Source organism: Hypanus sabinus, chromosome 19 (genome assembly GCF_030144855.1).
Source record: "Hypanus sabinus isolate sHypSab1 chromosome 19, sHypSab1.hap1, whole genome shotgun sequence".
In the NCBI taxonomy this organism is placed as follows: domain Eukaryota; kingdom Metazoa; phylum Chordata; class Chondrichthyes; order Myliobatiformes; family Dasyatidae; genus Hypanus; species Hypanus sabinus.
Genome location: NC_082724.1, coordinates 77,051,633 through 77,064,124, shown reverse-complemented (window position 1 = coordinate 77,064,124; position 12,492 = coordinate 77,051,633). Strand labels below are relative to the sequence as shown.

Below are 12,492 nucleotides of genomic sequence, written 5' to 3'. Positions count from 1 at the left end.
TATTTAACTGTTTTTTAATATTATTATTGTGTTCTTTATCTTACTGTGTTGTTTTTTTTCCTACATTGGATCTGGAGTAACAATATTCCATTCTCCTTTACATTTGTGTATTGGAAATGACATTAAACAATCTTGAATCCTGAATAGGAGCGGTACCATACAAGTACACTGAAAGTGCGTCAATGCATTTGACTTAAGTGAAATCTATGCAAGAGGATGGAGAAATATTTATTGTACCACAATAAATATGTAGATCCATTTAAAAAGCTTTGTTAACTCTGAAAAAAACTTAAATTCAAGTAAAACTTCCCTTTAATGACATTGTCTAAGATTTCAACTCATGAGCAGCACCGGCCTACCCACCTTCAAGGACGTACATACACAAAGGTACTGAAAAAGTGCCAGTAAGGTCATGAAGGATCGTACATCCCCACCCCGCTCATGGACTGTTTGTTCCACTCCCATCAGGGAGGAGGCTACGTAGCACCCATGCCAGACTGAAAAACAGTTACTTTCCCAATGCAGTAAGACTGATTAACACCTTCCTTATTAACCCACCCCTCCACACCCCCACAACTTTATCAATTCACATCAGTTACCTTATGTACAGCGTCACATCACTTTATGGACACATGATTAATGCATGCATATCAGCTATCTTACGTATGTATGTTTAATGATTTTTAAAATGATCATTGTTTTTCTTATTTTATTCCATTTTTTTGTGCTGCATCGGATCTGGAGTAACAATTATTTTGTTCTCCTTTACACTTGTGTACTGGAAATGACAAACAATCATGAATATTGCAATCAAACACAAAATACAGTATGTTTAAACTGTCACGTTAGCTTAAAAATATTTGCTAATGCAGAGTTTATTGATATGCCCTTGACATGAAAATAAAGAGGATTGAAGATGGTATTGAGAATATAGCAACTGTATTTTCTGCTCATGGAGTACTGCTACTGCCAGATGGTGCTATTGTGCTGCTATTAAACCTGAACAATATTATTACTAGAGAGACATGCAAAGATGCTGGAGGAACTCAGCAAGTCAGTTAGCATCTATGGAGGGGAGGAAACAACCAATGTTTCAGGGCTGAGACCCTTCAGTAAGACTGATTATTTTCAATCTGCTGTCACTACTTGGAACACATTTAGTTAAACCCCACTTCTTGCTGTTTGAAAATGTAACCGGGTTGGGTAATAAAACAACTGATATAATTGCTAAGAAATATCCTAAAGAATAGGGATTTTGCCCTCCTGGTCACCAAAGTTTAAATATATTTACCCTGATTTTGCACCTGTTAGATCTTTCGGTAACAAAAGATGTTAACTTATTTGTTAATAAGATCACTTTGTTAAAAGCATGTCTTAAAACTCAAATTAAACAAATCAATAATTAAACATAAATATTAAAACATTAGTGTCAGTGAACTTTAGACTGGGAGATGACTTTGTATTGCACAATATAAAAATATCGAGATTCATGCTGATGAACTCCTGGAAAGTTGAGGTCAAAAGCAAAAGAGCTCTGACAGAGCTAAGGGTAGATATCAAAGCCTGATGCTGTTGATCTCACTGAAGCTTCAAGTGGTTTTCTTTCTCCTGTGTAGTCACTGATGCGTAACCTGTTATGTACCCCAGGGCTCATATTTTCTGTGGCCTATCACTTTAAAATGTCATGAGAATGAGACTGGCTTTTGGACACTGTTTGAGTTGTTATTAAGAGAGAGAGAGTGGCGAAGAATGCTCGGAAGATTGATGTTATGGTTGCTCGGCAGTTTGTTTACATTTCCACAAGGACACTGCCTGCTTGTAAGTTCTTACAGAGAGAGAAGGGCGGAGCAGTTTGATGGACAGCTGATGTTCAGCATGCTGAAATAAATACCAGGTCCGCTGCTACACAGGCAGACACACGGTTTTGGACACTGGACAAGCTTTGTTGTACCCATGGAAAGGTGGGGTTTTTGGAGGATCGATCAGTGGCTCTCAGTGTGAAAAGGTGTGACTGGTGGGGAATTATTTGTGTGTCCACCCTTGGCTGGGTGATAATTCTATCACTGAAGAATGGTCGCATGTGTTATGGTCACAGTTGGTGACTTCAACAGGATTTCAGAGGACAATGGGAAGATTGACGGCATCAGCTCACCTCTCACCTCTCTCTCTCTCTCCAACGTTACTCAACTAAATACCTCGAACTGAACTGAACTCTCTTCATCATCGTAAAACTATATCCATCCACCCCTAGGTTTGAAAGAGCCTAGTCTTGTTCCTATTTCTACACTTATGCATATATATATCATTGCTAACCTGTTTAACACATCTGCATTTATATTACTATATTGCGTAGTTACTAATAAACACTATTAGTTTATAGCAATACCAGATTCCAAAGTGTTTTCCATTTCTGCTGGTTCTTTAATCCGTCACGGGGTACGTGACACACCTAAGACCATATTGATTCATGGAGGCACTTTTCTGACCCACATCTTTAGGCTCTCCCAACTGCAGTGTGGCCACAGCCAGGAGATTTTCTTGCTAAATTCTGAATAAAATTTAAATAATCTTTTTGGAATATCACTGAGGTTTCCTAGATTTCCTAGATGTATCACAGTTGCAATAAATAGAACATTGGAGGGGAAGGAGATTAAGACCACTAGAAATATGATTTAAAAAGAATTGAAATAAAAATAAAAGAGTAAAGGAAATTTGGTTTAATAACAACAAATAATAGATATACACTGAACATATAATGTGAGAAATAATCAAGCTGATACAATTCAAGCAATGCAAATAGAGGAAAATAACTGAGCAGCTTTACAAGAGTATTCATTAAACACATATGAGTAAAAAACATCTCTACTTTTCATAGCTCAATGATAACTTACTTTCTACAAACAGCAGTGATTACTCATGGTTTTGAAATACTATTGTGCATTCTGTACACTCCTAATGTAATTACTTTGCTGTTGAAGAATGCTGCCAGCTTTAACTAATTCAGACAGATAAAGCCAGAAAATCGTGTTCACAGGGAAATATTCAGAGTTCTTTTGCTTCTTAATTTTTTTAAACTCCCATTCAGCTGTTATTTGAGATCTGCAAATTTTACTTGAATTGTGTCAAACATATAATTCAAATTTTTAAAATGAAAAATAAAAATGCATCAATGATTAGGAAGTAGGTAAGAAATTTGGCATGGGGCAATGGCTGATGTTGGAAACATGTTATGATTTATTAAGTAACTTTTGCAGCCCTTGTGTGTCTAGTGCAGGGGTTTGCACAACCTAGAATATTGATGAAGGGACTAGGCCGGGGGTCGGCAACCCGCGGCTCCGGAGCCACATGTGGCTCTTTTACCTCTGTGCTGCGGCTCCCTGTTGCTTTGGGAAATAATTGGTCTTTTGCAGCATCCGCGCCCATGGGGGCCAGGTTGAGGGAGGCTTAAAAGCAAGGCTGTTTAGTTCGAATAAAGTTATTCGACTGCAGTTTACTGACTGCGTGAGCACACCGCTACAACGTGTTTTTATCGCTATTAATATAGGTCACCACTGCCAATACCTGACACCCGTCAGTGCGCGATTTCTTTAATTTTTCGATCCAAGGTAGGCCAACTATGGAGAATTCTAAAAAAAGAAAAGTGACTAAAGAAAACAGAACGTTTAATGATACGTGGACAGATTCATTTGCTTTCACTGTTGACGAGACTGGTTTACCGGTATGCTTAATATGCATTGAGAAACTAGCAAACAACAAAAAGTCAAATGTTTCTAGAATAAACACGCAGCCTTTGCTCAAAAATATCCAGATGGAAATGAGAGAAAAAAAGCCATTTCGGAACTGATGCGGAAGGTTGATCTGAGCAAAAATCATTTCAAGCAATGGATGAAGTCCGGAAAACCAACGACATACGCTAGTTATATTGCCGCTCAGGAAATAGTCAGGCACGGGAAGCAGTTTACAGATGGTGAATATATAAAAGAATCTTTCATTAAGATTTCAGAACATCTATTCACGGACTTTAAAAACAAGAGTGAAATTGTGCAGAAAATCAGGGATATGCCCCTCTCTGCAAAGACTGTCAAAGACAGAACCATAAAAATGGCAGAAGACATCACAAGACAGCAAATTAAAGACATCAATTCAGCTGTGGCCTACTCGATTGCCTGTGACGAGTCTAAAGACAAAGGTGATATTGAACAAATAGCGTTGTTCTGTCGGTATGTAAACTCTGCTGGGCCACAGGAAGAACTGATTGAGTTGATACCTCTAAAAGACCAAACACGGGGGGTGGACATCTGTGAGGCTGTCTTGAATTGTTTAAGAGCCAAAGGAATAAAGACTACCCACCTGGTGTCAGTAGCTACTGATGGGGCACCGAATATGACGGGAACGCACAAGGGAATTGTGGCTTTACTGCAGAAGTCGCTGGGCAGAAAGCTGCTGATTTTTCACTGCATCTTGCACCAAGAGGCACTGTGCGCTCAAACATTTCCTCCGGAATGCACAGAAGTAATGGATGTTGTCATTCAGATTGTCAATAAAATAATGGCAAAAAGTTTAAATCACCGTCAATTCCGTTTGTTACTGGACGAGCTGGAAAGCGCATATTCTGATCTCCTGCTGCACAACAAAGTCCGGTGGCTGTCCAGAGGGGAGGTGCTGAAACGCTTTGTCGCGTGTCTGGAAGAAGTGAAAACTTTCCTGGGCAGCAAAGGGCTGGAAAAGCTACACTTCATGGTAGACATGACAGCGCACCTGAACACGCTGAACACAGCTCTTCAGGGGAAAGGACGTACAGCCCTACACATGTTGGAGGAGTTTTGGCATTCTAGCGCAAGTTGACAGTGCTTGCCAGAGATTGACAGAAAGGCACTTTGTCTCACTTCCCCAATTTGAGAGAGTTCAAACAAGGTCACGACATGATAAATTCGGAGTATTTACATTCTGCAATCATCGCAATGCAAACATCGTTTGGGAAACGCTTCTGTGAGTTCAGAGAGGAAAAAAACACATTATCCTTCCCGGTCACTCCCCTAAGCATTGATTCATCTCTACTGAATACGACTGCATTGGCAGGCGTGAGTAAACCTGATCTTGTGATGGAACTGGCCGAAATAGCCGACAAAGACATATGGGTGTCCAAGTTTAGACGCTTGACAGCAGACCTTGAAGATGTTGCCCGTCAGAAGGCCGTTCTTGTTCAGAATCACAAATGGAGTGATATTGAAAACCTCCCAAAACCGGACAAACTTGTGTTCGAAACATGGAATGCTATCCCCGACATTTATGTAAACATTAAAAAGTATGCGCTTGGAGTCCTGTCGATCTTTGGATCCACATATGTATGTGAGCAGGTGTTCTCCAACATGAACTTTATTAAAAACAAACATCGCGCACGCCTCACAGATGACAGCTTGCGATCCTGTGTAAAGATGAAGGTGACGTCATACAGCCCTGATGTGCAGATGCTGTGCGCTGAGGTCCAGGAGCAGAAATCCCATTAACCAAGTATGATAAATATTTTAATTGCCTATTATTTTAGGAATATTCATATTTTTTCATTGTTCAGTGAAATAGTCCTTTTATTTTTCAGGTTGACACCTGGCTGACGTTATTTTTGGTTTGCTGCTGGCGGAAAATTTAAGTTCAGCGTTTTTCATAAATACAAGAAGAACTCAAATAGACATTGAGTATTTGACTTAAAAGTAACCTTCAACCCAACGTCTTTTTTTCGGAGTTCAAAATGTTTTTGTTGCATGCAGAAATGTAATTTCGTTTTCTCTGCAGGAGTTCATCAATTTCATAAATGCAACACATTATAGTTTGTTTATACATAGCATAAAGGCAAAAAAAACGTTGTATGCAGTGTTATTTCATTTTAAATGTCAAACGGGTTTTGCGGCTCCCAGTGTTTTCTTTTCTGTGGGAAACGGGTCCAAGTGGCTCTTTCAGTGGTAAAGGTTACTGACCCCTGGACTAGGCCCTAGCTCACTCAATCTTCTCTCCATTAAAATGAATAGAAGACTAACTACAGATCAGCGGCATAGTGGGTGCAGCATACTTCACTGGGTTTGTGCATATAAAATGGGTGATGTTGGGGAAAGGAGAAAACAGAAAAAAACCCTGAATTTCTTGACCTTGTTCAAATTTAATTAAAAAGCTAGCATCTGTCAGTACAGACATTTTACCTTCAGAGCCATAATGGCACAGGAGGCTGCCATTTGTGTCATTGAGTCTATGCCAGATTAATACTGATGTTAGAATCACAAATATTGTGCGGTCAGACACAGCTCAAATGCTACCTATAAATCTGCTGATGACATAACTATTGTTGGCAGAATTTCAGCTGCTGGTTAGGCGGCGTATGGGAGCGAGACAGATCAGCTGGCTGAATGGTGTCGCAACAACATCTTTGTACAAAATGTCAGTAAGACCCAGGAATTGTTTGTGGACTTCAGGAAGGGGACCTAGAGGGAACACAATCTGGTTCTCACTGAGGGTTGAGAAGTGGAAAGGGTGAGCTGCTTCAAGATCCTGTGTGTCAACATCTCTGAGATCTACCCTGGGCCCCAACATATTGATGCCATTACAAAGAAGGCATGACAGCAGTCATATTTTTATTAGGAGTCTGAGGAGAACTGGTATGTTGATATGTCATCAAAGACATTCACAAATTTCTACAGATACAACATGGTGAATATTCTAACTGATTGCATCACCATCTGTTATGGAGGGGCCACTGTACAGAATCAGAAAAGGCCATCGAAGGTTGCAAACTCAGCCAGCTTCTCATGGGCACAAGCCTCCCAGGCATCCAGGACACTTTAAAAAAAGTGATGCCTCAAAAAGACGGAATCTATCAATAAGGACAACCATCACCAAGGACATGCCCTCTTTTTATTGCTACCACTAAGGATGAGGTAGAGGAGCTTGGAGACACACATTCAATGTTTCAGGAACAGTTTCTTCCCCTCTACCATCACATTGCTGAATGGACAGTGAACCAATGGACACCATCTCACAGTTCCAGGAACCCTGAATTTGATACTGGCCTCTGGTGCTGTTGGTGTGGGCTTTATAAATGCATAGGATTCCTCTAAATGCTCTTCTTTCCTCTCACATCCAAGAACCATGCTGGCTATTCGGGTTACCAAGTGTCATGTCTTTAGATGATAGTGCAAGAGTAACACTTAGAAAAGAAATTGCAGGATCTATGTTTTTTTCAGTGCAGCAAGGGCAGGCAGAAAGATCATTGTAGCAAATTTTCTGCCTCAGACTAGAACTGCAGATTTTAAACCAGGTAATACCTGAAAACTGCTGTCACAGACATTGTTCTCATCTGGAGGGCGGAGCTTAGTTATGATGGCACTAAACTGCGACTCCTTTGCTTGCATCTTTGGAAACAGCTCCATTTCCATCTTTGATATCTCTATTTTTCCCTTTCAGGTTTCTTTAGAAAACCCTGACCTGGAGTTACACGCTGACTTCGGTTCTTTGCGGGAATGGGACTCGTTCTCAAGATTTCACGACTGGCCGTTGTTCGGCACGCCACGGGCTTGGCCTAAGAGTTCAGCTCGCCTTTGGAGGTCCGAGATCTCGTTGAGCTGGAGACAGGTGGATTGAAGGTCTGTGTCCTGGCAGGAGATCAATGTGTCGTGGGAGTCGGAAGATCTATGGCTGCGTGCCCAGAGGCCTGAGCTCATTGGGCATAAAGCATGGAAAAAGCAACTTGGTGGGCTTTTAACATCATAAACCAGTGAGTTATTTGTTATGTCTCCTCTCTTGCTGTGAAATGGAGACACCTCTTTCTCCCTTATGAGGGAGAGAGAGAGAGCCTGTGGTATGTCCAATCCCTGTGTCTTTGCTGTTGCTTTGCTGCATGCTTGAGTGCGCAGTGGTGGGTGCCGATGCTTTTTTTTTGCTGGTGGGGGGATGGAGATCGTTAATTACTGCCACCTACATGCAGGAGGGAGAGGAGCTGGGGGGGACTTTGGGTTCTAACATTTAACATTCATTCTTTGAGGCAATCCTCTGGTTTTGTGGACGGTTGTGAAGAAAAAGCATTTTCGGATGTATATTGTATACATCTTTCTGACATTAAATGTACTTTTGAAACCTTTGATATCTTTGATGACTTGGTTAATATATCCCACACACTATAGGAAAAGACATGAATGAACTTTCTTTATACAGTACTTTATTTCTTCTCTTAAGATATCAGATGTCACAAGTAAGGATATGGATTGTTTGTATTACTTATGGTGTTTCTTTACAACTTTTCTGGTTTCTTACCATTTTGTCAGATTATTTCCATTGCTCTTCCATAATTTCTACTGATCCTTTATGCTTCAAATCCGTCAATCTGCATGTTTCTCTTCACGATGTTTAAATCTAGACTTAATTTATTGCCTCTCATCCTACTCTAAATCATTCTTTCCAGAACCTTGGATTTCATTTAGTGTATCTTGTTAAATAAACATGGACGTGCAAATATGTAGTAACATATGGACAATAATTTTTGATATTCATTAATCAAATCTTGGAACAAAATTCACAACTACAATCTATAGGGTGCTTTTTAATAGCTACTAGTTAATTAGCATTTAATTCATTTTCTTTCAAAGGAAATTATTTACATATCTTTGTGAACAATACGACAAAGTCCTGGGCAGTAAAAATGAGAGACAAATCATATATTTTTGTTTTACTACTCAGCAAAAAGCAGAAGAGGGGAATTTTGCACTGGATGGCAACTCACTGATACAAGGTGTTCATTCTAAAAACTTAACCAATGCAAGGCTAAATAATTTTACAACTGTTTCAGTATTTAACAAAATACCAGGAAAATAAATAAATGTCAATATCTGTAATAATTCTAAAATTATAATTGAAATGGCAACAGTGTTATTGTTTGTGATTAGTATAGTAGATTTGACTACTTACAGTATTGATTTTTTCTTGGTTTCTTTTTGCGTTGGGGCACAGGAAATTCTTGCTACCAACAAGGATATCACAACGTTCATCTAAAAGCAGCAAACATCTGGATGAAACTTCAAGCAAATTTTAGACTTCAAAAAGGTCTCCAAATATACAATTAATTAAATGAACAGACTGAAGGATTTTTAAACAAGGCTACCATGAAAACAGTGGTTTCATGAACAAGGTCGGAAATGAAATACAAGAACAAAAAGTGAACATACAGATAATATAGTTCAATATGCTTTACAATGGGATAAGAGTACAAATATGAAAACATTATAAACATGAACTTTTATGAACAAACATTTAAAAAACATGAACATAAAAGACAAAAAGATTAGATAAAAGCATGGTTAAATAATAGATTTCGAACTGATGTTTAAAAGAGTTGGCTTACAACGTTAGGTATTGAATTCCACACTTTAGGAATGTCATTCAAAAAAGTTGATCCACCAGTTAGCTTTTGAGGGAGATGGTTTAAACTTAAGATGTGAGAAGATATGAGAGCTCGAGCAAGGTTATAAAATAAAAGGATTCTGTGATGTACTATGGTCCCAGGCCATTAAAAACAATAAACTAGCGATGCAACTGTTGTCAGAATATATTACTGTTTGTATTTTTACAGACAACTTGGACAGCCATTTGTTTTTACTTTAGCAATGTTCTACAAGGGTGAAGGTCAGGAGAATCCCTCCTTTCCTTTGGGTCTGGAAGTTCAGTTTTCAGAAGGAAGTGTGGTGATTAAGAAAAATTGCCAGTAGGAGAGAGTAAGTCAGATAAAATGATTAGCCAGAATAAGGAAAATACAACTTGATCATTATGCCACAAATAAATGTTATAGAAGGTACAAAGTTCCAAAATTAGTGCTAAAAATATTATGGGAGATGGGTTCATACTTACCACAATAACAACTGCAATTGGTCCAGCAAAGCTCCAAATCAGGTTATCATGTACTGAAATCCAGCAGAAATCAGGATTCCCATAACCGTCTGGGTCCAGGCCAACCGCAAGACCTGAAAAAGATGTACTAGTAATAAGCTGAGAGAAAGATATAGTTGCAAATCTCCTCAGACAAATTGGACTTCACATCCATGTCATCTAGTAATTAACTGCAAGTGATTATCTTCTCAACTGTAGATGGGTTGTATCATGTGATTTGGGAAGGGCAGAAATAGATTATAGAGAAACTAATAAAGAGGAAAAGAGTTATTCTTTGTACTGGACAGCAACAGCATTGATTAAACTCACTCATTCTCAAATAGGAGTGCTAAGGTATAATTTTGGGATTTTCAGGATCAGAATCAGGTTTAATATCACTGGCATATGTCGTGAAATTTGTCAACTTTGTGGCAGGAGTACAATGCAATACATGATAATATAGAAAAATTGTAAGTCAATAAGTGTGTGTAAAAATAATAAAAGCTAAATCAAAAATAGTGCAAAAACAGAAGTAATAAAAGTGAAGTAGTATTCATGTGTTCAATGTTCATTTAGGAATTGGATGGCAGCGGAGTAAAAGCTGTTCCTGAATCATTGAGTGTGTGCCTTTAGGATTCTGTACCTTCTTCCCGATGGTAATAATGAGAAGCGGGCATGTGTTGGGTGAGAGGGGTCCTTAATAATGGATGCCGACTTTGAGGCACTGCTCCTTGAAGTTGTTTTGGAATCAGCAGGCTAGTACCCAAGATGGAGCTGACTAATTTTACAACTTCCTGTAGCTTCTTTTGATTTCAACTGTGCTTGAAGCAAACAAAATGCAAATCAAGAACAGGAACAAAAGCCTTCCACTCTGAATACCACAGGAACAGAAATTAGTGTATCTTTTTACTTGTGATGTTTCAGGAGGTAATGCTCAAGATGGCAAATATACTTCAGAAATTAAAAAAGTGTTCAGTACCTTAATGGATTCCTTCTAGGGAATGAAAACAAAATTTGTCAAAGATTTGAAAAATATAGTGGAAATGAAATGATAGAATGATTAAATTTAGTTTCTTGTGTACAATCAAGAACATTGAGACAGTCTAACTGCACATTAGATCTTGATTCTTAAACAAAAATCACTGCTCTAAAAAATTCTAAACTTGCATGCACCAGTTGCAAATTGTATCCATGCGTCTAAACCAGGCATGGGCAAACTACGTCCCGCGGGCCATATGCTTTTTAATCTGGCCCGCAGAACTTGATGAAATTATATTAATAAACCTTGTTAACGTTTTTTCCCCGCAATTCTGGCGTTTTCTCAATAGATGACGCACTCTATATACATTGACCTTTGTTGAGGTGCAGCGTATTACTCCACATTTGTGCTTTACTCTTTGTTCGGCTCGACCTATTTGTGTGAACAGGCGTTCAGTGTCATGAACATCAACAAAGCCAGCCACAGATCCAAGTTAACTGACCAACACCTCATATCCATCCTGAGAATCGCCACAACAAAACTAAATCCAGACTTTGATGCGCTGGCTAAAAAGGGAGACCAACAACACTGTTCCCACTGAAATTAAAAATATGTTTCTTCATTGTGTTATGTAAAAAATGCATTTGAAAATATTTTTTTCAATAAGCCTTACATGTTACATGTCATTTCTGTTAAGTGATGGACATGAGTAGTGCGCAGGTGCACGTACGTTCTCAAAATAAAAAATGCGCTCCAGATCAAATAATGTGCTCCACATACTGGCGCGCTGTCATTGTTCTGTCTTTGTGCTGGTCGTTGTTGAGTTTTGGCACAGGGGACAATTGAATAAGAAGGAGCAGGACAAGTAGACCTGCATCTCCTACCGTTTTTGAAATAAAGACAGTCAGGAGGAGAGTGATGATGATAATATCTTGAAGGATAACAGAATTTTCAGTGCTTTAAAATAATAACTGTTACTATTAAAAAAAGCTGTATTTTATTCATTTAATTTTCAGTGTTTTAAAAGTCATTTCAATAAATAGCTAAATACCATGGGACTTCAAAGACAGATATTTTGTTGTGATGCATTTGTTCATTTTCAATTGAAATTAAAGCACATGTTTTCTACATATCCCATGATATTTTATTTTCTCTTATGAGGTGTATTACCAAAACACTCCGTCCCTCTGCTCCTGGTCCGGCCCCCCTGTCAAATTTTAGAACCCTTTGTGGCCCACAAGTCAAAAAGTTTGCCCACCCCTGGTCTAAACCCATCATTGAATAGAAACAATACAAATACACATTTTCACAGCATAGAGGCAATGGTAGAGATAGAGGTACACAAAGTACTGCGCAAAATGTGAATGTTGGGTTAAAACCCAGTCTGAAGCAAAATACAAGTGCAAAAAGTAAATCAGATAAAGATCTAATAATTAGATTTGTCATATGTACATTGGAACACAAAATGAAATGCATTTGTGTCAATGACCAACATATCCAAGGATGTTCTGGGGACAGCCTGCAATATGGTCATGCTTCCAATACCAATATAGAAAAATGCAAAAACCCACCGCATTTTCAGATTTTTGAGATGGACATGAATCTTACATGTG

General features: G+C 38.7%; 1 protein-coding gene across 1 annotated transcript in view; it reads right to left on the bottom strand.

Annotated features, from left to right (window-relative positions):
• Positions 1-12,492, bottom strand: part of LOC132377873 (cadherin EGF LAG seven-pass G-type receptor 3-like) — a 511,939-nt gene that overhangs the window by 197,512 nt on the left and 301,935 nt on the right. The window contains exons 26-27 of the mRNA XM_059944310.1: positions 9,883-9,995; positions 8,947-9,026 (exon numbers count right to left, since the gene is read on the bottom strand). Coding sequence (XP_059800293.1) covers positions 8,947-9,026; positions 9,883-9,995 — 193 coding nt within the window. The remainder of the gene's footprint in view (positions 1-8,946; positions 9,027-9,882; positions 9,996-12,492) is intronic.